At 39.3% G+C, this 26803-nt stretch overlaps 1 protein-coding gene across 1 annotated transcript in view; it reads left to right on the top strand.

The window, feature by feature from the left end:
* Window positions 1-2537: 2537 nt before the first annotated feature.
* Window positions 2538-26803, top strand: part of DISC1 (DISC1 scaffold protein) — a 445546-nt gene continuing 421280 nt past the window's right edge. The window contains exons 1-2 of the mRNA XM_036755554.1: window positions 2538-3446; window positions 12208-12277. Of these exons, the coding sequence (XP_036611449.1) occupies window positions 2538-3446; window positions 12208-12277 (979 nt within the window). The remainder of the gene's footprint in view (window positions 3447-12207; window positions 12278-26803) is intronic.

The raw sequence follows: 26803 nt of genomic DNA, 5'->3' as shown, positions 1-26803 counted from the left end.
CTGTAGTGCCCTGCCTTCCAAATAACCATGTTTTTATATTGCATACACTTATACATACATACACATACGTACACACACACACACACACAGATGTGTTAGTTAGCTCCTTGATATCAGGGACTGTTTTGAGTTTTGTCTTTGTTTCTCCAGAATCTTGATCAGTTCATGGCATATAACAGGAGCTTGAAGGCTTCTTACTGATTCATTATCTCCCCAGCACCTAGTACAATGCTCTGTACACAATAAAGACAAACCATATTTGTTGTTTATGCCTTTGATATTCTGCGCAGCACCTAAGCACAGGGTTGTACATATTTGTTCATTATTCAGTCCTTTCAGTCACGTCTGACTCTTCACAATCTCATTTGGGGTTTTCTTGGCAAAGATACTGGAGTGGTTGACTGTTTCCTGTTCATTTTATGGATGAGGAAACTGAGGTAAACAGGGTTAAGTGATTTGTCTGGTGTCACACGTCTAGTTAAGTGTCTGAGGCCAGATTTGAACTCAGGTTCTCCTGACTCCAGGGTGGGCATTCTAGCCATTGAGCTACTAAACTGCCTATTGTATACATAGTGTTCAGTAAACCACTGCTTAATTAATAGGGTAATGGAAGGACCTTTGGGTCTAGAATTAGAGGAACTGGGTTGAATCCTGGCTTTCTCTTGTAGACAGCTAAGTGGCTCAAAGGAAAAAGCTCTGAGTCTTGAGTCAGCAAGACCTGAGTTCAAATTTGGCCTCAAGTGCTTGCTTGTTGTATGATTCTAGTCAAGTCACTTAGCCTCTCTTTGCCTCAGTTTCTTCTTCTGTAAAATGGGGATCATAATAGCCTCTGCCTCTCAGGATTGTTGTCAGAAAAAATGAAAGCACTTTGTAAACCACTTAGTTCAATGTCTGGCCCATAGTAGGCACTTAACTTTTTCCCTAACTTTACTTTTACTTATTACACAATTATATATTATAAGCCTTACTACATTATTATGACCTTTGATAATTCTTTAAACTCATTTGGCCTCAGTTTCCTAATTTATTAAATAAAATAGACTTGATGAGCTACAACATCCCCTCTACTTCTAAATTCTGTGCTTCTATGATGATTTGAAAGGTGGGAGGTGAACGGTGAGCATTATCACATGGTGGCCTGGTGTGGATAGTACTTCTTGGTGTCTTGGTCTTAACAGTCTATCATCAAGAAGTTACCCCAAGTTTTGTGTGTGGGCCAAGCCTATGCTAAATTTTAAAATTTACCTAAGTGTGCACTGGCAAAAAGTAGGTAATTGGAATGCTTTGGTGATCATTTCTCTGGGGACTAGTAGATCTTTGGTTTCCATTGGATGGATGTTTCCTACAGTAGAGCCCAGATTTATAGCAGGTTTTAGATGGAAGCTGAAAAAGTGTATTGGAACCATTAGTGATCTGAGAGGCTGTGTGTGTGTGTGTGTGTGTGTGTGTGTGTGTGTGTGAGAGAGAGAGAGAGAGAGAGAGAGAGAGAGAGAGAGAGAGAGAGATGAGGGGAGTAGATTGACTTCTACTTCATTTTTCCTCTCTTACATTAATCACTACCCTGGCTCTTGCATCAGCAGCTCACAAATGGCATTGCTGCCAAACTGGCCAGATGTTAGCCCCCCCCCCACTACCACCACCACCACATCATCCTACCCTTGCTACTATCACCTTACATTTTAATGCTGCTCCAAACTTTTCACTTAATACCTTCCATTTCATTTGAATTTCCGAAGTGTGATTATGCAAGACTTGAAGATTTGTGTCTGCTCTGTGGCTTTCAGGTCCTGCTCCGGCACTGTATGAAGAGCCTATACTACAAATAGTTGTTGGTCATTTAAGTGCTAGAATAGGGGAGAAACGTCTAGTGTGAATAATTGAAATCTTCCATTTTCCATAGGTGATATCAATAAGTTGACACAGGGAATGGTCTGAGTTTCAGGTTGATGAGTATGTTGACTTTTCAGCTTCAGATGAGTTGATTTCCATTGCTTTCTATTTCCACTGCAAGCTGGGAAAGGGCCAACAGGCAGGAGGTCCTGCGTTGAATTGGGTGTATAACTAACAGTGTGATCACTTGCTCTGCTAGGCATAGGAGCTTTAATATATATATATATATATATATGTATGTATGTATGTATATATATATTATATATTATATTATATGTATGTATGTATGTATTTCTGCATGTTCTGAAGCAAAGAGTTTCAGAAAGTGTTTATGTAAGAGCAGAAAAATCTAAGAATGATCATATTGGGTCACATTCATTGTTTGTGCACCCTAGTATCTAATCTATGCCAGTAGCCCCAAGGTATGAGATGTGTAAGGGGAGGGTTGTCCTCTGTGACATACTTCCCCAAAGCTTAAGGAATCCTCACCCTCCCCAAGAGTAGTTTTAGCTAAGACCAATGGATTAACAGGGTCATTTTCTTTCATTTTTTCAGGTAAGCAGGACCAGTTGCTGCCTACTGGCTCCTTTCAGAAGAAAAGGTTGGCAAGAAGGCCTGGCTATATGAGGACAGACACTAGGCCACGGATGGAATGCCTTTCTGCTACAGCTCACTCATCGTTCAGCCTGAAGGAGCTGGACCATGGCAAGGACAGAGTGGCTGAGCTCAAGACCTGTACCATGGCCAGACAGGGAGACTCTGATTTGAGAAGACAGGGTTTCAGCTCCTCAGCTGGCAATCCCATCCTCAAGGGCAGCAGGGTCATAGGGCATAGTATACCGGGAAATTTCTGGTCTCAGCCAACATCCAGTACCAAACTGACTGACAGTGTAACTGATCTTACTGGTCCTTCTGCCTCTGTTTGTTTAGAAAATTTTCTTTCCCCATGTAGGCCTGAGGCCTCCATGGCCCCTCAGGAGGTAGATGGAGGTGTCAGAACTCAGTGCCCTGTGGTACAGAAGGAAGCAAACAATACCTGTGACCAAGTGGGTTGCCAGCAGACCCCTATGACCCCACCAGGCCCTCAGGGCGTCTTTAACTCAAGTTTTAGTTTCATACGGCTCTCTCTCCGATCTGCTGGGGAGAGAGGAGAGGCTGAAGGTTGCCTCCCCACAAAAGAGGTAGAGCCCGCCTGTCAAAGTTCCACAGAGGTACAAGCAGAAAATATCAATGTGAATGAATCTCTCAAGAGGCAGGTCAGTTTAAGAGCCTGTGAGGACCTGAGGCCCATCTCTCAGCCTTGCAATTGCAGGACTGCCCAAGGCCCTCTGGGCACACCCCTGGCCAGCAATATCCTGCCTGAGAAAGAGGTTTTTTCTTTCAAGGATACTGATGCAGCCATCTCCTGTTCCCCGGATTCCTCCTCCCTTGGCTCTTCAATTACCTCAGGCTATGAGAGCAGCATCATGGCAAGTGATCACAATTGGGACACCTTGGTCAAGAAATATGAGCCGGTGCTGATGGACTGCCTTCTGAGTAACCGGGCCATGCTGAAGGTTGGTGTTTCCTTGGCCTGTGTCTGTGGAAGAGGTGAGGGTGGGGGTGGGGACAGGTTCCTCAATGGTTAGACCAAAGTATGGATTAACTTGCTGGGCCAAAGGCAGGAAATGATTGCATGATTCCCCTTTGAGAGATTTCAGCAATCCCATTTGTGACTGATTATAAGAGAGAGGAATGACTGCTTTTCTATTTCTTTATCTCCCCACCTATCCTTTCCCCTTCCCTTTTAAAATAAAACAGCTTTTTCCTCCTCCATAGCCACTCAGATTTATACTTGTAACTGAGCTCTTGTCTATTCTTCCTTTCCTGCTCTGGTGCAGGGTGTCTAGGTCCAGCTCATTTTGGAAAGTGGAAGTGGGGAGGGGAGGCGGCCAACTGATACTGGAGTAAGATGAGCCAACTTCATAATATGGGATGTCCCAAAAGTCTTAGTGCGCTTTAAGCTTTGATGGCTTAGAGGTACTCCAAGCTATTAAATAATAATTGAAGGGAATACTTATAGATTTAATCTTAGATCTATCAGATTACTAAAGTATTATACAGGACGTCCCCCAAAGTCCCAATAGTAATTGGAGATATTAAAATGGCACAAAGACATTTGGGACATCCTGCATAATAATTTTTAATATGATAGATCTAAGGTTACACTGAGACAGGTATGCCCTCCAAGGGTACAGATCAAAATTTCCACACTGTAGTATATCATAGATTTAAAGATGGAAGGTTTAAAGATAATGCAGTGCCTACTGCAATACTCTGTCCTAGCCTAGGGCAGAAGAACTCAGGCCCTAGTAGGGGCACTCGTCATGCCCTGGCACAGGGGGTTGGTGATTGATCCTGGCAGAGTGACTACTGGGCTTTGGTCATGCTGGCAACAGCACAAATAAGAGCTCCAGAAGAGTTAGCCAAGGTTTTGGTGGGCACAGATACAGGCTCCAGAGGCTCAGCAGCTCCTGGCCACAGTGGCAGAAGGCAGCCTGGCTAGAACCTGGAAATACTGACAATTTGGGTCCTGGTGATACCAGTGATTCAGTTAACATTCTAGTCATTGTGATGGAACTCTTCCCAAGTGCCAAAGAAATAGACAGATTGGCATTGGGTTGGAGTCTGGTCTTACAGTGGTTGTGATAATGGTAGAGTGGAAAATGGTGGAGTAGATAATGTTCCTTCACAGTCGGGTATGACAAGAAGGCAAACTAAAACAGAACTTATCAAAAATATCAGTACCCTACCTACTGGAAATACCTTAGTGCATATGGCCCTGACCATTAAAATAGGCAACTATGGATGTGCATGAATGGACTGAAGATATGAATATTTTCATTATACAAGTGTACTATATATCATAAACAAATTAGAAACAGACATTACTAGTTTTAGGGAAGGGCTTCATGCTCTTTTCTACCAACAATATCTTCTGCTCCAAGTCTTACAACAAAGTACTACTGGCTAGTGAATGGCAATCATAAGGAATAATTTAAACCTTGATTGAATAAAACAAGAGATGAAATTGAAGAATTATTAAAATCTGAAGAGGGAAAAGTTGAAGAACCTCAGGTCATTGAAACTCCGCACGAACTGCCAACTCCAGAAAGTCTAGTTAATAATGGAACAGACCAGAACAATAGTAGTGTCTCAAATGATTTTGAATAGGAGATGCATTGAAATTTTAAAAGCCCATTTTGAGTTCAACATAATCTATCTAGTAGACCAGTTATTTTATTATTTATAATTTAGAATTTATTTTATAATTTAATAATTTAATCTTTTTATATATTTTATAATTATAATTTTATAATTTACATGAGAACATATACAATTATAAATAAGATACATATGTATGATTTTGTATATAATATATCTAACATAGATATATATGACATATGTAAGATCTTATATATAATTATAAATGAGAGTGATTTTATTTCTATATTAACATATTTATAGTTGATATATTTATATATGAATCATATATGAGTAATTTAGCGATCAATGTAGATTGTGCAAGGAAATGGTAGAAAATGAGCCAGAATGTAAAAAAATTAGCACCTACTAAAGCACCTACTAAAGAGTTAGCAAGCTAATTTTTTAATTAGCTACCAGGTGGCTAGAATTGTATATCTGAAGATCATTCTCTTTCTTGGAATGACAGAAGACAAATCCTTATCCCACCAATACCTTGAAATATTCTAGAGAACTCAACCTATGAACTGGACTACCATCACATACCAGACTGTTACAAAATAATATTGATCTATAAAAACTTAAAAAGAATTTAAATATATCTTATCAGACTAACCACTTATAATTTCCAAGCTACAGGAAATGACAGCTTTTTGAAATATAGAGAGCAAGCAGAGAAAATCAACTTGTATGGGAATAGAATGATGCACATATCATCCCTATTGTCCTGTGGGTTACTGGAGACACACCGAAGAGGTTTTCATTAATCCTACAGAGCATGAGTTTACATTCTAATACTTTTATCAGACTATAATTATAATATAGATATAATATCAGACTATAAAATATCTATATCTATAAAAATATAATATCAGACTACAAATCAGATGTAATATCAGACTATAAACTATAGTTATCTACCCCAAGCATGTGAGGAAACAATTCTTTTTTTCTATTAAACATTAAATATAAAAAAACACCTGAGACTTGTCTCAGGAGTGTTTTTATCTGAACCCTTTTGGAAAAAAAGATGAGGTGATCATGATGCTAGTAATTAATGATGATGATGATGATGATGATACCTTGTGTCAGTGTAACTCCTTAACTTTTTCTAAGGGCCTTCACATCTATTTTCTCCACATGGTTTAATGAAACAAGCATTGTATTGAATCTGCTAAAAGAGTGGGAGACTCAGGAGTCACAGATCCAGTCCCTATTCCAAAGTGACAGGCACTGCAGATATAAAGACCAAACCAAAGTATTTCTGCCTTTCAGTAGCTTTCATTATCTTGGGGGAGACCACATGTAAATAAAAAAAAGAATATGAATAATTTGCATGTTGTGAGTTTGGGGAAAGAGGATCCTAATAGTTAGGATTTATGTAGAAGATGTGCTTGAGTTGAGCCTTGAAGAAAAATGGAGATTCTAGGAAATGGACATGATGGAATGACTACATTGCAGTGACAAAGTGTAGCTAATGCAAAGATACCGAGATAGGATGGGGTATATGGGGTGTTCAGGGAGGACTAGCACCTCTGGTCTGAGGGGTTGCTGAGCCCTTTTCTTTTTTTTTTTGTTTGCTGGGGGGAAGGCAAGGCAATTGGGGTTAAGTGACTTGTCCAAAGTCACACAGCTAGTAAATGTGTCAAGTGTCTGATTTGAACTCAGGTACTCCTGACTCCAGGGCTGGTGCTCTACTCACTGCACCACCTAGCTTGCCCCTTTTCACAGTTGCTCATCTAATTTTGGTGTTGATCTTTCATCCAACTCTCACTTGTGACTCCAAGAAGCTGTAGAATGTGTGGTGGCCACACCCTGATCAAACTGTCTTGGCAGATGGGCTAAACTGGCTTGAAGATAACCAACAGCCCTCAAACTTCATCAGTGAATGAGGGGGTTGTCTATTCCAAGCACGTGAAGACTTCCCTGGATGGAATGTGTGGATAAGAGCAATTTGTTCCAACAGCCATGAGGGTGGTGCTGTGGAGTACTTAGAGCTTAGACATCAAAGACTGTAATCTCACTGCATCTCAGGCCAGTTGTCTTGACTTTTTGTCTTGCCACCAGACTTCAGTGACTGGAAGAGAGAGAGAGGCTGATGACTTTGTGCAACTCTGCCTCACTTAAAGCCAATTCACAAGCAAGTCAAGACATAAACCACGATATTATTGGTCCTCTTCGAAAAATTGAAGGCAAACCAGGATAGGAGATGGAATTTTGTGCATGAGGAGCAGCAAGATAGTCAATTTGGCTAGATTGTAGCATGTCTAATGTATATAGAAAGTATAAATAAGGCCTTAAAAATAGGTCAAGTATGCAGGGCTTTCAAAGCCAAAGTAGTTTATATTTGGTCCTAGAATTAATAGGAAGCCCATTCCAGTTAATTAAGTAGAGGAGTATCCATTAAGTATGGTCAGAATTGTATGAAATATTACTATGACAACATTATTTTCACAATATTAGGAAGGTATGTAGTTATGATATATTGGCAATTTGGGATGGCATAAGATATAGCATCCTTGGTTGATATATCTTTCAGAGGCTAGGGATAAATATCTCTTAATTGCAATGTTACTAGAGAAATTGGCTTATAAGATGAGGGGCTTGCCTTTTTAGAAGAATTATGTATTTCATTTATGAGAAAAACAAGTGCATATATGCGTGTGTGTATGTTGTGTATGCACATATAGACATAATCTGTAGCATTGGATGTAAAGCTGGAAGGGACCTTAGGAATCATATAGTCCAATTTTTGTGTCATGGACTTATTTGGCATTTTGTTGAAGCCTTTGTTTTTAAATGCACACAATAAAATACATAGGATCACAAAAAACATAATTATATTTAAATACAGTTATCAAAATATTAACAAAAAAGTTTACATTCTAGTTTGAGAAGCCTTGATGTAGCCCAACTCCAGCCCTACAGATGAAGAAACTGAGGCCCAGAGAACCTAAAAGACTTTCCTATGGTCACTCTGGTAGGAAGTGATAGTCAAAACTTGAACCCAGTTCCTCTGACTGTACTCATCATGCATTAGGTGAAAGTGCCCGAAAACAGTGTTTGGTATGTAGTGGATGCTTTATAAATGTTTATTGAATGTGGATGAAGTAGGAGAGGGGGGTTATTGGTATTCCTAAAAAGTCCTCCCTGTTTTGCTTTCAGCTGTCCAGCTCAAGCCCCAACATCCTGGCCCCAGTCCCTGCTTGCTTTGGTCTCCATGGTCAGGGAGCCAGAAGTCTAATTCCCACTGGAGGGAAAATGTTGACTGTGGCTTAGTTCTGTAACTGTGAAACTGTGCCACAGATATGGACTTGATAGGCATTTGGGTTGAGCACATAAGTATTAAGAGTTTGATCTGGGAGCCAGTTATACAAATGAACGAAATTTCAACTGACCACATGGCTTGATTTTCCCTTCTTAACATGCCAATTAAAAAAAAAGCAACAACACTATTTCCAAAGACAAGAGAGTGATTAAAAAAAGGCTTGCTGCCGGTTCAAGTGCTGACAAAGTGAGGAAAAGGAAGAACGTTTCCATTATTTCCGACAACCTCTTTCCTCAGCCTCCACTTCCTTTTCTGTCCCTCCAAAAATGAATCCTAAGTCTTCCAACCAAACAAAAAACTTACCTTGGCAACAACTCTGCTCAAGACTATGAGATTTGGCATGAAGAGGGCTGGTGATATCAGCCAGATTTCCCCTTCTTTTCCAATCCTCTTACTGGGATATGGATCACATCACTCTGAATATAGAGAGCTCTTGATAAGCAGAGGTTGTGAAGCCTTTAAGCAAATCTGGGTCCTTGGAGGAGTAACAAGGCTGGTGGCATTAAGCTAGCATTTTGGGTCAAAAGTTGAAGGTGGGGTATGGGGGAGTGTGTGTGTAGGGGGGTGGTGGCTTAGTTTGGAACAGCAGTGTCCATGGAGTGAGGAGGCTGCTTTAAATTCACATCTAATTTAGTACTTGATTCAATTTAGTTATGTAGAAACATATGTAAGGTTAATACAATACATGGTCATATTTCTCCTCTGCCCCTGCCACACCTCTCTCCCTTCAGATATAAATTTTAAAATGAGTAGATTATAACTTAAATAGCCAAATACTGCTAAGCCAACCACAATTTAACCTCCTCGAAGGGAGCTAGAGCTAGACTTTTTTTTTGGAAGTTTGCATGGTAGAGTATATAGAAAGTCAGTAAGCCTGGGAGTCAGGAAGGCTCAAAATCTGCCAACATGATCTTGATTTTATGTTTTTAGCGAGAGGAAGGACATTTACTCATAAGGGACAAAAAATGCACAAATAATAACAAGACACAATGTGGAGTCATGGTTAAAGGTCTGGTCTGGGAGTCAGAAGTATCCGGGTTCAATATATGGGCAAGTCATTTAACCTCAGTACCTCAGACAACTCTAAGACTCTTAATTTACGAAATCGTTGATCTGCGATGATAGAATGAATTTCCATGTTGGGAGTTCCTTCTTTTGAGGAAATCACAGGTGCAGGTTGCTCCCTCCCCCAATTAAACAACAAAACCCCTTTAAGTTACTGGGAAATCCTCTTCTCTTGCCTGTTTGCTATTAAGATTTGATTATGAGTCTTTCTGCAGCAATTACTTGTGAGGATGCTTTACAGTCAGGCTTTATCTGCTTTTTTATTTCACAGCTCTATGATGGATTATTGCTATTCCCATTTAGAGCTGAGTTAAATGAGACCCAGAAAAATTGAAATAATTTTTTTGGCATACAGCAAGGATGGGGCAGAACCAGGATGACCATTTCCTGCTCTCATCCTTTGAAGTTGTTGCCTGTCCCCTGCTTCTGCCTGACTCTTTTGAGCATATCGGCAGAAAGACAAGGAAGAAAGACAGAGCCGCTTTATTACTTGTCTTTGTCTCACTTATAGCCTTTACCAAGCAGCCTGGTCAAATAAATGCCCGAGGCGCCAGGATGCTTGCCAGAGCTGGCAGGAGTGGTAAGCTACTGTGTCTCAATGCCCTTCTCTTAGAAAAGTTGTTCAGAAAGGACTTTTTGAGATTCAGAATTTGTCCCCAAAGAAAATAAACAAAAAGTCATCCCATCTCTTTCCTCCAGATAATTTGACCTTTATTCTACCTAGTGAAGCACACAAGATTCCTTCAGATTGGAATGGTGACATACATCCTTTGACTGTAATAGCTTTTTGCAAAGAGCAGTGGCTTTTCTTCCCTGTGATCTCTTCTAATTATTAAATCCCCCTCATCCTTCCTGTTGGATAGGTCTGTTTATCTTGGGAATATAATATTAAGTAATATCCAGTATCATATGGGGGTGTGTGGATAATAATAGTTGACCTTGATATAGCACTTGAAGCTTTACAGAACACTTTACGTTCATGATCTCATTTGAGAAACTTCACAGCCACACAGTGAAATTGTTGCCATGCTACCACAGGTATCATTAGCCATATTTTATGGATGAAGAAAGAAGGTTCAGAGTAGGTAAGTAACTTGCCCAGAGTTATACAGCTAGTGAGTGTCAGAGGTTGGTTTTGAACCTAGGTCTTATTTGACCCTGAGTCCAGCTACACCACTCCCCCTCTCCCTCTCCCTCCCTCCCTTTTCCTCTCTACCATTTCCTCTCCTCTCCCTCCCTCTTTCTCCTTTTCACTAATGGTTAGGGAACCTAATTGTTAGCCCTACCTTACAAAAAGAAATAAAAATTCAAATACAAAGTCAGAGAATACTTTTGTAAAGGTTCTTTTAATTAAAAGACTTACTGATATCTTTTATTTTTACCTGATAATCATTTCTGGATATAACCCCTCCTCCTTGGAATTGAACCCTTCTTTTTTTTTTAAACAAAAACAACTAAGTAAAAACAGCCAATATACAAAAACTGAATCTGGCTTTGCATATAACATTCTGTCATTTATGATAGCAGGGTGACAAAATGAGAGTAATCCACCTGTAGTTTCCTGACAGTTCACAGCAGCCTCTCATTTTTCCGTAGAGCAGAGGGAAGCATGTTTCATTATCTGCTCTCTGCATAATTATACTCAGGATTTCCTTTCAGTGGTCTTTTATTGTACAGGTTCTTATTGGGAGAGTTAGAGGTGGTATGCTCTTGCAGTGAAAGAGTTATTCTGAATGACTTTCTGTGTAATCAGGGAAATCCTCTACCCTCTCTCTACTTGAATTTCCTCAGATGTTGCCACATGTTTCTAGAACATAAGTATGTAGGGGTAATGATGATAATACCTTGGGTTTCTATAGGACCTGAAGAGCTCACACGGACATTGCATCATTCATTTTCACAAGACATCTATTTATGTGGAGTGGGGCTTGTGTTACTCACATTTCATAGATGGACAACCTGAGAGACAAAGAGCTCAAGTGTTAAGCCCAAGCCCATCCATTGGCAGAGCCAAGGCCAACAAAGAAGCCTCCTTCCCAGCTCCTTCATGAAATCATTTGGCCAAAATTGAGGAAAAAAGACAATTAGAAATTAAAGTTCCAAAAATAAATGCTTAGATCACTAGCATCTTGTCTCTAGATGTTGGATAGAACATAATTAACTTTTTTTAAGATTTAGAAAAACATTATATAGGTTGTAAAGGTCTATGCACGGTCTTCTAGAGAGCTCCTATTCTGTCTTCAAGGCAACCTTCTGTGTCTCAGCTTAAGTACCCATAAGAACCTCTGCTCTTGTGTTTCTTCCCTCGCTGATATGTTTACATTCATAACTTTAATGTGATTTTTAGAACAGAGAACATTTGGTCAGGAAATTAGCATTCCTTTTCATTATACATTTTTTCCCTTGTAGATAAGGCCTCAATGTGATGTTTTTGTTTAAAATAACTTTCTAACTCTTTCTGTGGATTTTATACTCAAGTTACACTTTTTCTTAGCATTATTTTTTTTTCTGGGAAAGCTCATGCATTTTACAGTTGGCACGTGAAAAATGTATGTCTGGTTATTTTTAAAAGGAGAAGAGCACAGTTTCCAAATTGTTCCAGCTCAAAAAAGGGGGAAAAGAAACTGAATGTCTGGATAGTATTGTAATTTTAGTTTTTCTTTTCTCTCAAACTGATCTAGATAAAATCCTTGATGTTGAAGCTTCAGAAACTTCAGGAAAAAGCAGTTGAAGAAGATAATTATGATAGAGGTAAATGTGTTTCCCCCCATTCTTATCTCTTCTCTTTCCTATGACTTCCTCTTTCTTCTCTGTCCTTTATCCTCCCAAAATGTGGAGTATTGGTAGATCTCTGAGTAGATTCCAGCTAGGGATATTTGACTCTCCTATTCTAAATACATTATTCATTCATTATTCATTCATTATTCATTCTTTTTAGGACTTCAAAGCACTATGGGTGAATCTTTTTTCTTACAAGTGTAATTTTTTGATTGCCAACAGATCTAGTCAAAATGTACAACACATTATATTTACCCTTTGTCTATTCCTCATTGGAATTGTGGCCTCATTAATATAATTTTTTTCCCCAATGATGCAGATTAGTACTCATTCATGCTTGCACATGTGTAAAGAAAGACACACCCAATCTATCTCTTTGTCCAGTAGGACAAAATGCTCAAAATGTGTGGTGTTTATATAGAAGGTCACTGTAGAGCAGTCAGTCACACTAGCTCACCAGCCTCTTCCTGTCTCCAATGAGTGGCTGGGCTTTCACTGCTTTGTAAAGAGAAAAAGAGAAGTAATGAGATACGGCAACCAAGAGGCAATTGCTGTGGACCAAAGTCAGAGGGATGGGGAGAATGTGGTGTTCCTCCTGGTCATTAGACAACTGGAACTAGTTTCAAAGTCATGGGAATGCCAGGGCAGAATGGCTATGGAAGGCTGCCTGCCCCTTCTGGATCATATCATTGAGCCCCTTTTCCTTGTTCCCTAAATGATGAACTGACTGCAGGGAGAGGTAGTTGGAAGTCTCCATCAGCAACGGGAAACTGGATGGAAAAGCCCTGAGAGTATGAACTGCATTCTGAATTCAGTCTGGAGTCCATGCTCTTGGTCTCTGGGATCAACCAAGACCAGGGCTAGGATTCTGAGTCTTAATCTAATGACTAATATTATTGGATAGCTTGAGATGGACATCAGCTGGAAACTGTGCTGTACTGTTGAACCTCCTTTGCCTGCTCATAGGAGTAATAGCCATGGCTATTATTTTTTATTTGTTATTTATTATTGTTATTTGCCATTGGCAAATTGTCTCTTCTCTAGAACTCCTGGGTTTGGAATGGCCCATGGAATGACCCAGGTACTGCCTAGGGGCATCCTGATTCTAGCAGAAGTGGATACTCAGCCATATAGTAGATGTTTTTACCATGTATGGTTTTATTGTTTTTATTGAATCTCTCCAGAGAGTAAAGTATTTTAAGTATGTTCTGTCTGTTCTTATGGAGTGTTGACTCTACTATGCCAAGGTCAGGTGATTAGAGCTTAGTGAAATACACTAAGTTCAGGAAAAAGGCAGGGTTTTGAAATAGGATAGGTAATTCTGTTTGGGCAATTAATCATAATTACACTCCCAAGATTAATGAGATTGTAGAGCCACTCCAGGAGAGGTAGAGCTGAGGAATAGAAAAGTCATCCACTCTGTGCTAATTGTAGACAACTTAGTACTGCTGCAGGATTTTTAAATCAGTGGAGTTGAATGGCTTAACTCTGAGGGTAAGCATGGTTTTCCCTACTCCTGATTCATCCTGATGAATAGGATCAGGTTAATGGCTAACAGTGCTGCCTGGTATGTAATAAAGCATCATTATCCTTTTTTTTTTTGAAAAGAGATCATACCAATTTGTTTATGCCCTATTATTGGTTTAGGAAGTGTGAAGGTTACCTTTTCAAATTGGTAAGTCAGTTGACTGTTGGATGGTGTTAAGATTGGCCATGACTCCCTCTGAGCTATTCCCTCAAGTGAGTACTCATGAGTTTGCCTACTGTGTTTTCACAAATGTGACTACTGCTCCAGGCCCTAAGTTATCTTGTCAGTCAGTCAGTTAATAATCATTTATTAAGTACATACTATGTGCCAGGTGCTGTACTAAATGCCTAGGATATGAAAACAGGCAAAAGACAGTCCCTGCCCTCAAAGAGCTCACAGTCTAATGGGAGAGCTAACAAGCAAATAAGTGCAAACAAACTATATGCAGAATAAATAGCAAATAAAAGAGGGAAGGCACTAGAATTGAAAGGTGTTGGGAAAGGCTTTCTATAGAAGGTGAGATTTTAGTTGGAACTTGAAGGAAGCCAGGAGATTGAGATGAGTAGGGAGTGCCATTCTAGGCATGGGGGACAGCCAAAGAAAATGCCTAGAGCTGAGAGATGGAGTGTCTTGTTTGTGGAACATCCAGTAGGCCAGTCTCACTGGATCAAAGAGAATGTGTTGGGAATTGGGTATAAGAAGACTGGAAAGGTGTGTGTGTGTGTGTGTGTGTGTGTGTGTGTGTGTGTGTGTGTGTGTGTATGTATGTGTTTGAGGTGGTGGTGGTGGTGAGTTGGTTAGGAAGGACTTTGAATGCCAAACAGAGGATGGAGTATTGACGTTAGAGGGGATAGGGAGCCACTGTAATTTATTGAGTTGAGGGGTTGTGTGTGACATAATGAGACCTTTGCTTTAGGAAAATCACTTTGGTAGCTGAATGGATGATAGATTGGTGTGAGGAGAGACAAGGCAGGAAGACTCACTAGCAGGCTGTTGCAATAGTTCAAGTATGAGATGATAAGGGTACCTGGGTGATGGCAGTATCCAAGGAGAGAAGCGGGTATATTTGAGAGATGTTGCAAAGGTGAAATTGACAGAGTTTGGCCACAGATTGGATATGGGGAGGTGAAAATAGTGAGGAGTTCAGGATCATTTACATTGCCAGCCTGGAGGACTGGGAGGATGGCGGTATCCTCCATAACAGTAAGGAGGATTTGAGGGAAGGAAGGCTTAGGGAGTTAACAGAATGAGTTCAATTTTGGGCATGTTGAGTTTAAGATAACTACAGGACATCCAGTTTGAGATATCTGAAATGAAATTGGAGATGCAGGATTAGAGTTCAGCAGAGAATTTGGGGCAGGAGAGGTAGATTTAAGAATCATCAGCAGAGATAGTCATTTAACCATGGGAGCTGATGAGATCAGCAGATTAAGTAGTGTAAAGGGAGAAGAGAAGAGAGCCCAGGACAAACCCCTGTGGGTCACTTTCCTTGGAGGTGTGACCCGGCTGAAGATCCAGCAAAGGAGAATGAGAAGGAGAAAGAGAGGTCTATACCAATATCATATCATATGAGCCTTACAACAATCCTGTGAGGGAGAGACTATAGTTGTTATCACCCCCATTTTAGAGATGAGGAGCCTGAGGCTCTAAGAGCACAAGTGGTTGCCCGTGGTCAGAAAGCTATTGAGAGTCCAAGGTGGCTTTTGAGCTTGGACTTACTAACTCTAAATACAGGAGTCAGTCAATAGACTGTGCCAAGCATGGCAGTGTTTCAAAGAGGGAAAAGCCCAAGGTCCACAGGCGCTATAGCTACACTCTTCTTCCTAGTCTCAGTCTTTTCACTGAGCTCATACCATCTACTTTTGCCACATGCTCATTCAACTCACTGGAGGCAGCTAGGCGCTTCAGTGGATGAAATGCTGGACCTGTACTCAGGGAGACCTGAGGTCAAATCTGGCCTCAGACATTTACTAGCTATTTGACCCTGGGCAAGTCATTTAACCTCTGTTTGCTTCAGTTTACTGATCTGCAAAATGGGAATAATAAAAGCACCTACCTCACAGAATTGTTATGAGGATCAAACGAGATTGTATTTGTAAAGCACTTAGCACATAGTAGGTGTTGTATAAAAATGCTGCTAATATTATTATTAGTTATTATCACCATTACACAGCAACCAAGTCACTCCAATCTGAGAGACAACAGCTCCCTTCTCATTTTCAAGCCACATAAATACTCTGGTGACAATGCAGCTGGAATTATTATTTACTCACTTTACCTGTCCTTGGCATCTTAAGGGAGCCTACTGTGTATAAGGATATTGTAGATAGTGGCTGCCCAACAGTCAAGAGGGTATTATGGAATACTGACATATCTCAAGCAGGGATTGAGGAGGAACTAGATTAGGGTAGATGAGGAAATTATGGGAGCACCAAAGTTACTCTGAATAGATTCCTTTTGCTGAATGTTGATTCCTCGTACCCCTTAGTTGTACCAGTACTATCACTAATACTAGTGGTAGTAGTAGTAATAGTATTAGGTCTGGATTTGTGATTTCATTTGTGTGGAGAACTTCCAAATTGAAATTTTTCTGCCATTGAAGATCAGTAACTCAGCCACGATTTTTAATCTTAGTTGCCTGGTGCCTTCAACCAGTATGTGTCAGAGAAAGGACTTGAATCACCATCTTCCTGACTTCAAGGCTGGCTCTCTAGACATGACTCTAAACTACATCTCTTTAATGTTACTGTATTTGTACTTACTTTTGCATTCTCCCTACTTGTGAATAAAATTACTCCATAAAAAACCCAACATATAGTCAAGAGTACATTGGCAGAGGGAGAAGGGAAAGGGGGAAACCAGTATTCATTAAGCATTGTTAAGTGCTAGACACTGGGTATGTAATCAAATAAGATAATATTAAATCAATCATCTCATTAAGTTAAATATTATTAATCATTAATTAAATACTAATTAAACATCTCGTTAATGATGAGCTAATACTAAACAAATGAGGATCAAATGAGATAATGTACTATGTACTGTAACTGGTACATAGTAGGTGCAATATGAATGCTAGTTGGTATTGCCATCATCATCATCATTGTTATTATTATTATTATTATATTGGAGAGGCTATGGGTAGATTAAGAAAGAGGTGATGGATGCTGAAATCAAGGCATCTGGAAATGATGGCGATGGTTTAGAGATTAGGGAAAGTCATCAGACAGTACAGAAAGGGATTAGGAGACAGCTTGGGATAGTTGAACTAAGTCTTAGGAGATCTATATTCTCGTTCAATACTGGCTTTGCCACCAGCGATGTCACCTTGAACTTCATTTTATTGCTCTGAGCCTCAGTTTCTTTATCTGTAAAATGAGAGAGTTGAGATAGGTTATATTTTTCTTCTCTAACAGTCTATGAATAGTAAGGAGAAGAGGCATAGGATCAGGTTTCTCTCCTTGAGATAGTCTATCTTTCCTTGAGATAAATCTATCTGTGGGATAGAGAGCTAAGGTTTTTCAACAACTGCATATTTTTCTTCCATAAACTAAAATATGTTTTAGCACAGTTCTCTTCTCACTTGGCATTATAGATATCACATTTCATTCCTTTGGCCTCTCAGCTATCGAAGTTAGTATTTGTTAGGTATTTTATAGCTTTTGAGGCAGAAACACAATTATATGTGTCTTTTTGCCATGTGTATTTATATTCCCTTCTTGGTGGCTACCTTGCTGTGGGTTCCCTACCTTGGGTAGGTGCTTTATCCACCAAGAAAGTGACGACAGTTTGCCTGCCTTCCACCATTGTAGAAATGGCTGTTTTCCTAGCATCATCTGGACCTTTGTTGAGGCAGCTCATTATTCATGCGAAAACCTGACAGCAGCAAGGTTAAACATGCTGCTGAATGCAGTTAAAGAAAACAAAACAAAATTCAAATTCTGAACTTAAACACCCAATAAGATGAGCATTTGCATATACGAAGTAGGACAGAAAAGGTTTGTACTTGAAGCTGCAAATCTGTATTATGTACAGCTTGCTTTTCTTTTAAAACATGTGATAAATTTGATGTTGTTTTCAAAGCTGTCCTGCTTGTTTTGAACTGACCTTTCTTCTGTTCTCTTTTATGCATTTTAAAAATGCTTTTTTTCTAACATTTTTTTCTTTAATTTTTTTTCATATTGGTAACACTACTATACAACCCCTTCCCCTCCCCCCAACTACTCCTTTCCTGCAACTGAAAGAAAAAACAAAACTCTTATATTGATTATGCATAATCAAACAAAACGAATCCCCCATTGGCCTTGTCTGAGAATATATGTTCATTTTGAACCTTGAGTTCATCAGCGTTCAGTCAGGAGGTGGGTAGCAAATTTCATCACTGAAATCATGGTTGGGCATTGCATTGAGCAAAGTTTGGAAGTCTTAGTTGTTTTCCTTTATAATAATCTTACTGTAAAAATTGTTCTATTTATTCTGTTCATTCCCTCATTTCATACAAGTCTTCCCTGGTTTGTTTGAAAGCTTCCCTTTCGTAATTTCTTACAGAGTAGTAATATTTCATTACATTCATATATCATAGTTTGTTTAGCTATTCCCCAATTGATGAGCACCCTCTTAGTTTCCAGCTCTTTTTTGCTACATGAAAAAAGAGCTACTTAAATATGTTTTGTACGTATGGGTCCTTTTCTGTGTTCTTTTATCTTTTTGGAGTATGGGCCTAGGAGTGATATTACTGCGTCAAAGGATACACTCAGTTTGGTGACTTTGGGGGCATGCTTCCAAATTACTTCACAAAGTAATGGCTGGACCAATTTACAACCCCAACAACAATGTATGTTTGTCATCCCACACTCCCTCCAACAATTATCAATTTCTTTTTTGGGTCATTTTTGCCAATTTAATAGCAGTGAGGTGGAACCTCAGAGTTGTTTTCATATGCATATTTCTTTAGTTACCAGTGACTTGGGGGCATTTTTCCCCATATCTGTTGTTAGCTTGGATTTCTTCCCTTAAGAACTACTGGTTCATATCCTTTGGCCATTTATCTACTGGGACTACAATGACAAAAAATTCCCAATCCTACTGTATTTCCCCAAGCCCATTTTTTTTGGCAGAAGCTTGAACATTACTTTCTTCCCAGGCTAAGACAGAACTGTGATTGGTTTGCAATAGGTTGTAGGACAAAACTTTATAGGAAAATATCCCATTTTTCTGCTTTCCATGGGGATCCATCCAGAGCAGAATGGGAAGACTCAACTATCATTTGTCTCCTTGATACTCTAGAAGGATGAGACAACTTTTTTATTTTGTTGCTTTTCTTGTGGGTTTGATGTGCTTCTAGGTGAAGTGTTCTGGAGCTTAGGAGAGAGGTCTAACCTGAGTGAAGTGACAAGGCTATATACCTCAGGAATTCAGCTCTTCTGGAGCAGATGGCTTAATAGAATGGAGCGATAATTTAAGCTACCTGGAATAGCTTACCTGTAGGAAGGAAAGAAGTAAGGAAGAAAGAAGAAGGAAGGAAGCAAGTATTTATTGGTTGCTATATGCCAGGAACCGCCATCAATGATGGGGAAATAAAATAATTAAAAAGAAAGACAGTCCTTGCCCTCAAGAAGCTTACATTCTAGTGACAATGCACAAAAGAGAGTTGAAAAAGTGGAGCCAGGATAAGGTCCAGAAGGGCAATGAAGGCAGGCCTGGATCACTTCACAAAATGAAGGCTCCCAAAAGAACTCACCAATGGGAGAAAGAGGCAGGCTTTACAGTAGTGAGTAATCACCACCCCTCTATGGGTTCCTAAACCCATTTTCTACGAGGGGCATGTGGGCTTTTAGCATTTTCCTTCCTTGCTCCTCTCAGAGATCCCCTTGATGTATAGAAGGACCAAGGTCCCCAGGAGCAAGGGAAAAAAAGCAAGGAGCAGGGGTTGGATCTGCCCAAGGTTATGTGGGAAGTCAGCATAAAACCAAAAACAAGACTCAGGTCCTTAAGTCTAATTCTTTTCCATCATGAGCTTTATCTCTGGAATGAACATTTGCCTGCTTTTATTTAATAGTATGGGTCAGAGGGCTATGAGGCACATCTGATTTAAAGAAGTTTTTCAGTTATTTCAGTAAACGTCTGGATAATTTGATCTTATCCGTTTTGATCTGATATTACCTCTATGTCAATCAATTGGTTATTTTGCTTATATTATTAAAAAAAAACCTGGTATGACTAAATCAAGTATGCCGAATTGATTGATTGAACTGGTAGAATTAATTGACAGACTAATGGTTCCTTGCAACCTTTTTGCTGCTTCCCCTTCTCTTTACTCCCAAGTAATTCTTGCTTCGCTCATCTTCTAACTCATCCCAGAATGGGTCCTCTTATGCCTCTGTTTTCACTTGTTTGGTTTTGGTTATTGGCACAGCTCTGTGGTTTGATTGGTGTGGGGAAATCCATGTTGAAACTCCCTCAATTGACTCAGATCAACTACTTCTCTATAACTTGTAGTCTTAGAGACTTACCTTGGGCCCAGAGAAGTTAAGAAATGTACTTGCTCAAGGTCACATGGTATATATCAATCAGGACTTGAATTCATGTCTTCCTTACCCTAAGGCTGGCTCTTAGAGTGGAGAGTCACTAGAACACAATGCTTTTCTATTTCTTAGTAAAGATTTTAGTAGTGGAGACCAAACCACAGTTTGCGTCTGCATTACAAACATATCCTTGTCTTAGGAAGCATTTGCATCAACATAATTTCAGCACAATGAAAACCAAATGCCATGTGCCAAAAAGATATTTTAAAAAAAAATTTTGTTTTAGGACTGTGTTTGGATTTTCCTCGGGTGACTTACTAATTTTGTCCATTTGCACTGTAGTTGATTTTCTGAGCACTGGTGGGAGAGGTGGATGTTCTTGCATCTTCTCATTACTTTGCTGAAATTAGAAATGAAGAACATTGAGTGAATGTTCTCTATGCTATATTGAATATGAACCAGCTGTTTGGAAGGGCCAGAAACTGAGCTCTCAGGAGGAGGGATTTAGGCTATTCACATGTCAGTATGTTCACAACTTCCTTTGCCACGCAAAGTGACAAAGTGTTACCCAAACTGGAAAGGTCAGAAACAGAATATTTCTTAGCAACTCCCCCAATTTTCACTAAGTGTACCTATACCCACCTACCACTGTGAAATTTGTTGGCAGTGAGGGTTGTCAACCTGCAGAAAATCACCATCTGATGATTTGAGAGTCACTCTCTGGTATTAAGGATTTTGCTTGTGTAAAGCTTGTCTTCCAAATTAAAAAAAAAGTTAGAAAGCAGTCAAGCAACCCATTTTTAAGACATGCAAATTGTAATTCAGCATTCAAAGATTTACTCTTCATCATCTCTGCTTATTTTCCGCCTCTGAAGGCTTAATTTCACGACCTAGATTCTCTCATCCTGTGTAGCTTTGTGGAATGTCTGTTGAATGACATTGGGTGACATTGAGGAAATTGAATTGAACCCTGTTTAGGAAGTTTGTTGATTTTCTAAGTATGGGGTCAGCTCAGTTGCGGAGGGCAGAGGGAGAGAAAAAAAGAGAAAGGAGGAACTATGAAGGCAGTAGAGAGCCAAGATGAGACGAGAGACACCATCCCTACTGAACTTTTACTATAAGATGGCTATCTACTTCCACATTGCCAGAGAGAGAAGCTGAGATTGCCTCCTAATTATTTAATTTCTTCATTTAAAATGGTTGTTTCTAGACATGGCATTCATTTCCCCCTGTCTAATGGCAATGACACGGTGCTTTGGTTTCTTTCTGTGGTTGCTTGCCTGCCACCAGTTGTGGGTGATGGCCCTGTAAGAGCAGTTAATTTGTTTTTTATAAGCTGTCAGTCACTTAATTAAATCTTGCCTTCTATTAACCACTTCCCCTTCCCATTCTTACCCTCCATCCCATGCTGGAAGAGGGGGAGGGAGAGTAGAAGCAGATAAATGTGTTGATGGCTTAGCAGTTTAAATGGTGGGCTACTTTTAATACGCTTACAACTTGCTGATGCAACCTAAGGACCATTGGGCCCTTCCATGTGTACTGCCACAGCATTGTTAAGACTTCTGGTGCTTTTCATCCCCAATGCAGCTGAACTTTGTTTTCTATGTTGTCTCCCTCAATCAACTCAAGTTCCTTGAGAGCAGGGACTGTTTCCCTTTTTCTAGTTCCATTTCCAGTGCACAGCACAGTTCTTGATATGTAATAAATACCTAATTAGTTCATTTTTATTCATTCACATGAGTTTGAACATCACTCCCTATTCCACACTCTGAGATCAAACCAAACTGGCCTTTTCTTTGTTCCACATACATTGCATTGGATTTCTTGACTCCATTCCATTGTATTGACTCTCCACCATTCTTGGAATGGACTCCCTCTTCTGCCTTTTAGAGTCTCTCTATTTTTTAAGATGCAGCTCAGGGGCCATTTTCTGCATGAGGGAATTAAAACAGCAAGCGGTAGTGGGAATTGAGTGAATCATATTGACTCCATCTTGTGACTTGATTCTGGATCTAGTTTAGTTCCTTTTCTATTCAGTTATGGATCTTGTCCAGTATCCATTTTGTGAGAAAACTTTATTCAGTTCAATTCAAAACTTTATTGCATTGTTTGAACCTACCCCTGCATGGCTGGGAAACTAGACCATCTCTCCCTGCTTCTTTGAGACCCTAAACCAAGAATCTAGGTTATGCTGATCAGAAACCCAGTCAGATTTGTAGATTGATGTGAGGAGTTTTCTCACAATTGTATGTCTCAAACAACCCATACATTTCATCTGATAACTGGCCCCTTAATGGTCAATCAGTTATTGTTTTCATGTTCCTTTGATTCAATGCAGACACTTTGTGGTGGGGAAGGGGGGCGGAGTGGGACACCTCTTTTTCTGATTTCAGAGAATTGTGCCTGTTTGCTCTATCCATCCCAACTTGAAATCCCTAATCTGCCCTCCAATAAGAAATCAGATTACCTAATTTTGTTTCCTGGCTTGTACCCTGTTAATTATTTTCTTCTAATTAATTGGTTTTATTTGATTAATTGTTTTTAATGCATTAAAAGTCTGTCTTCCCCTGTATTTGGTGTCTAGTGCCAAAGCTGAGGAGGCCTGGTCCTGATTTGTTATATACTTGCATGCATTGCTTAATAAATCATATACTAGAAGCTTGAACCTTTATTTCCTCAGTTATATAATTTTTCACCCCACCACAATATAATCATATGATTTCTATTGTTATTGTCATTAATATGGTCAATTATGCTGATAGTTTTTCTAATGTTGAACCTACCCTGTATTTCTGATATAAATCCCACCTGGTCATGGTGTATGATCTTTGTGATATATTGCTGTAATCTCCTTGCTAGTATTTTATTTAAAAAGTTTTGCATCAATATTCATTAAGGAAATTATTCTGTGGTTTTCTTTCTCTGTTTTTTGCTCTCCCAGTTTCAGGTATGAAAATCATAATTGTGTGATAAAAGGAATTTGGTAGAACTCCTTCTTTACCTCTTTTTAAAAAATAGTTTGTATACTATTGAGATTGTTTCTTACATTTTTGGTAGAATTCACTTGTAAATGCATCTGATCCTAGGGATTTTTTCTTAGGGGGCTCATTGATAGCCTGCTCAATTTCTTTTTCTGATAGGGTTATTTAAGTATCCTATTATTTCTTCTGTTAATCTGAGCAGCTTATGTTTTTGTAACTATTTACCCATTTCACTTAGACTGTCAGTTTTACTGGCATATAATTGGGCAAAATAACTCTTAATAGTTGTTTTAATTTCATCTTCATTGATGGTTCATTCACCCTTTTCACTTTTGATACTAGTAGTTGGTCTCTTTCTTTTTAATCAAATTAACTGATGGTTTATCTATTTCCTTGGTTTTTTTATAGACCAAGTCTTATTTTTATTTATTAGTTCATTTTTTACTTTCAATTTTATTAATCTCTCCTTTGATTTTCAGGATTTTAATTTTGATGTTTAATTGGGGATTTTAAATTTGTTGTTTTTCTAGTTCTTTTAATTGCATGCCCAACTCATTGATCTGCTCTTTTTCTCTTTTACTGATGTAAGCATGTAGGGATATAGAATTTCCCCTAAGTACTGCTTTGGCTGCATCCCACAGATTTTGGAATATTGTCTCATTGTTGTTATTTTCTATGATGAATATTGATTATTTCTATGATTTGTTCTTTGACATTCTTTAGGATTAGATTATTTAGTTGCCAATTAACTTTTAATCTGTGCTTCCATGTCCCTTTAGTAAATATAATTTTATTGCATTATGATATGATATGAGGCTTTTATGCCCTAATATGTGGTCAATTTTTGTAACGGTATCATATACAGCTGAGAAAAAGGTATAATCCTTTCTATTCCCATTCTTTTTTTTCTCCAGAGGTCTAGCATACCTAACTTTTCTAAGATTCTATTAATTTCTCTGACTTCTTTCTTATTTATTTTATGGTTAGATTTATCTAGCTCTGAGAGGGGAAAGTTGAGGTCCTCCACTAGTATAGTTTGACTTTCTATTCCTCCTGTAATTCATTTAACTTTTCCTTTAAGAATTTGAATGCTATACCATTTTGTGCATATATATTAAGTATTGATATTACTTCATTGTCTACGGTTTCCCTGCTTATTATTTTTAATTAGATCTATTTTTGCTTTTGCTTTGTCTGAGACCATGATTGCTACCCCTGCCTTTTTTTTTACTTCAGTTGCTGCATAATAGATTTGGTTCCAGCCTCTGATTTTAGAGAGAGGAGAGGAGGCCCACGACAGAACCTTGGGGGATTCACATGTTTAGTGGGCATAATTTGCAAAGAAGTCTGAGAAGGAGCAATGAAACAGTAAGGCAATAAACCCAACATCAACAATAATCATGAATATGCCTATGTAGTTCTGTATCGCAAAGTATGAGAGATTCTCCATAAAGAAGGTAAAAGAAGTATAACATTTATTCTGACACCAGAAAACCATATACCATAACCAAATGTTCAGCTCCCACAGTCAGTCAGCCTACTTTATCACAACAGCAAGAAACTTAAAACACCATATAACAGACTGGAGACTCACTATCCCAAAACCTCTCCAACCCCTTACTGGGGTCTTCCCCAAAACAAACTCACAGCACAGCTAAGTCAGCCTGTTCAGTTCTGACCATCATGAGGGCAGCCATTAGTAGCCATAACATCTCTCTCTCAGCATTTTCTGTGACAAAACTTCCTTTTCTTGTCAGGAAGCTCCTCCCACCATGTAACTTCAGCTTCCTGTGATATAAGCAGGTCACATGGCCTATTAATGGGTGGGAAAGATCTTCAAATCTAATTGCTACTACAAATAGTAAGATAGGTAAGAGGAGAACAAGGAGAGGACAGTGTCACGAAGAAAGAAGAGACTAACAAAGAGTGACGCTATAGCGTAAAAGGTGCAGAAAGGTCAAAAAAGATGAATATTGAGAAAAGTCCATTAGATTTGACAATTAAGAGATTATTGGTAACTTTGGAGAGGAATGGTTTCAGCTGAATGGTAAAGTTGGAAGTTAGACTGTAGGGAGTTAAGGAGAGAATGAGAGGAAAGGAAGTAGAAACACCTAGTGTAGATGGCCTTTTTAGGGATTTTAGACACAAAAAGGAGGAGAAATAGGGATTATAGCTAGTGGGAATAGACCGACCAAAGGAGAGTTTTTTGAGGATTTATTGATACACGGGCATATTTGTAGGCAATCGTGATGCAGCCAATAGACGAAGAGCAATTGCAGATTACTGATAGAGTAGAGATAATAAAGGGGATAATCTGCTTCATAAGATGGGGTGAAATGAGATCACTTGTGCATATAGAGGAGTTTTCCTCTGCAAGCATAAGGGTTGCTTCTTCATGTGTGCATGATGTGACGTGGTCATCAGAAAGCATCTGAATGTGTGAAATAAGAAACGGGAGAGGCAGGAGCTCTGAATTTACAGGTTGGTTGTTTTACCAGTTACAGTTTTTGTACTGTAAAACTTTATGGGGCAGCTAGGTGGCGCAGTGAGTGGAGTACCAGCCCTGGAGTCAGGAGGACCTGAGTTCAAATTTGGCCTCAGACACTTGACACACTTACTAGCTGTGTGACCTTGGGCAAGTCACTTAACCCCAATTGCCTTCCCTTCTCCCCTCCAAAAAAAACCAAACCAAAACAAAAACTTTACAGTATTTTTTCAGTAAAATATTAGGCAAGTTTCTCAGATGGGGGGGTTGGGAAGGGGAACTGTGTTAGGCTTGAGGAGGGGCAAAAAGATTTGGAAAAGCTACTGTGGTGGTTGGAATAATGAATTGCTAAGTGAAGTGTGAAAGGTTCCCCTTACTCCAGTGTGAGCCAAGTTTCAGTTGTGTCTGACTCTTCATAACCCCATTTGAGGTTTTCTTGGCAGAGATATTAATATGCCATTTCCTTCTGCAACTCATTTTACAGATGGGGAAACTGAGGCAGTCAGGATCAAGTGACTTGCCCAAGATCACACAGCTAGTGAGTATCTGAGGCCAGATTTGAACTCAAGAAGATGAATCTTCCTGACTCCAGGCCTGGCACTGTATCTACTTTGCCACCTAGCTGCCCCTAAGATTCTGTAATATAATATAATCTTGTAGAGGACCAAATCAGCATGGTTTTGTGGGTTTTGTAGTTCCATTCAGCAGAAAGTAGAATTGAAGGTAGCAAATAGTGGGACTAATTCAAGGCTAGGGTTTGTCAGGGCAAAATATTTGATAGGCTAAAGGGGCAAAGGCTTCTAGAGCAAAGGACAATGCAGAGTTGATCTGGTTTACCAAGAGGTCAAGATGGGGGAGGGAGGAGAATATAGCCAATGCAAGGGTGATAGACCAGGAAAGAATTGAGTAGTTAAGGGACTGGAGGTCATGGTGATGACAAAGAACAGGGTTTGGAGCTGCAAGGCAGAGGTAGAAGTGGAA

The sequence above is a fragment of the Trichosurus vulpecula genome, chromosome 4 (genome assembly GCF_011100635.1).
Source record: "Trichosurus vulpecula isolate mTriVul1 chromosome 4, mTriVul1.pri, whole genome shotgun sequence".
Taxonomy (NCBI): Eukaryota; Metazoa; Chordata; class Mammalia; order Diprotodontia; family Phalangeridae; genus Trichosurus; species Trichosurus vulpecula.
Note: the sequence above shows the minus strand (reverse complement) of the source record. Positions and strands in the feature narration are given on the sequence as shown.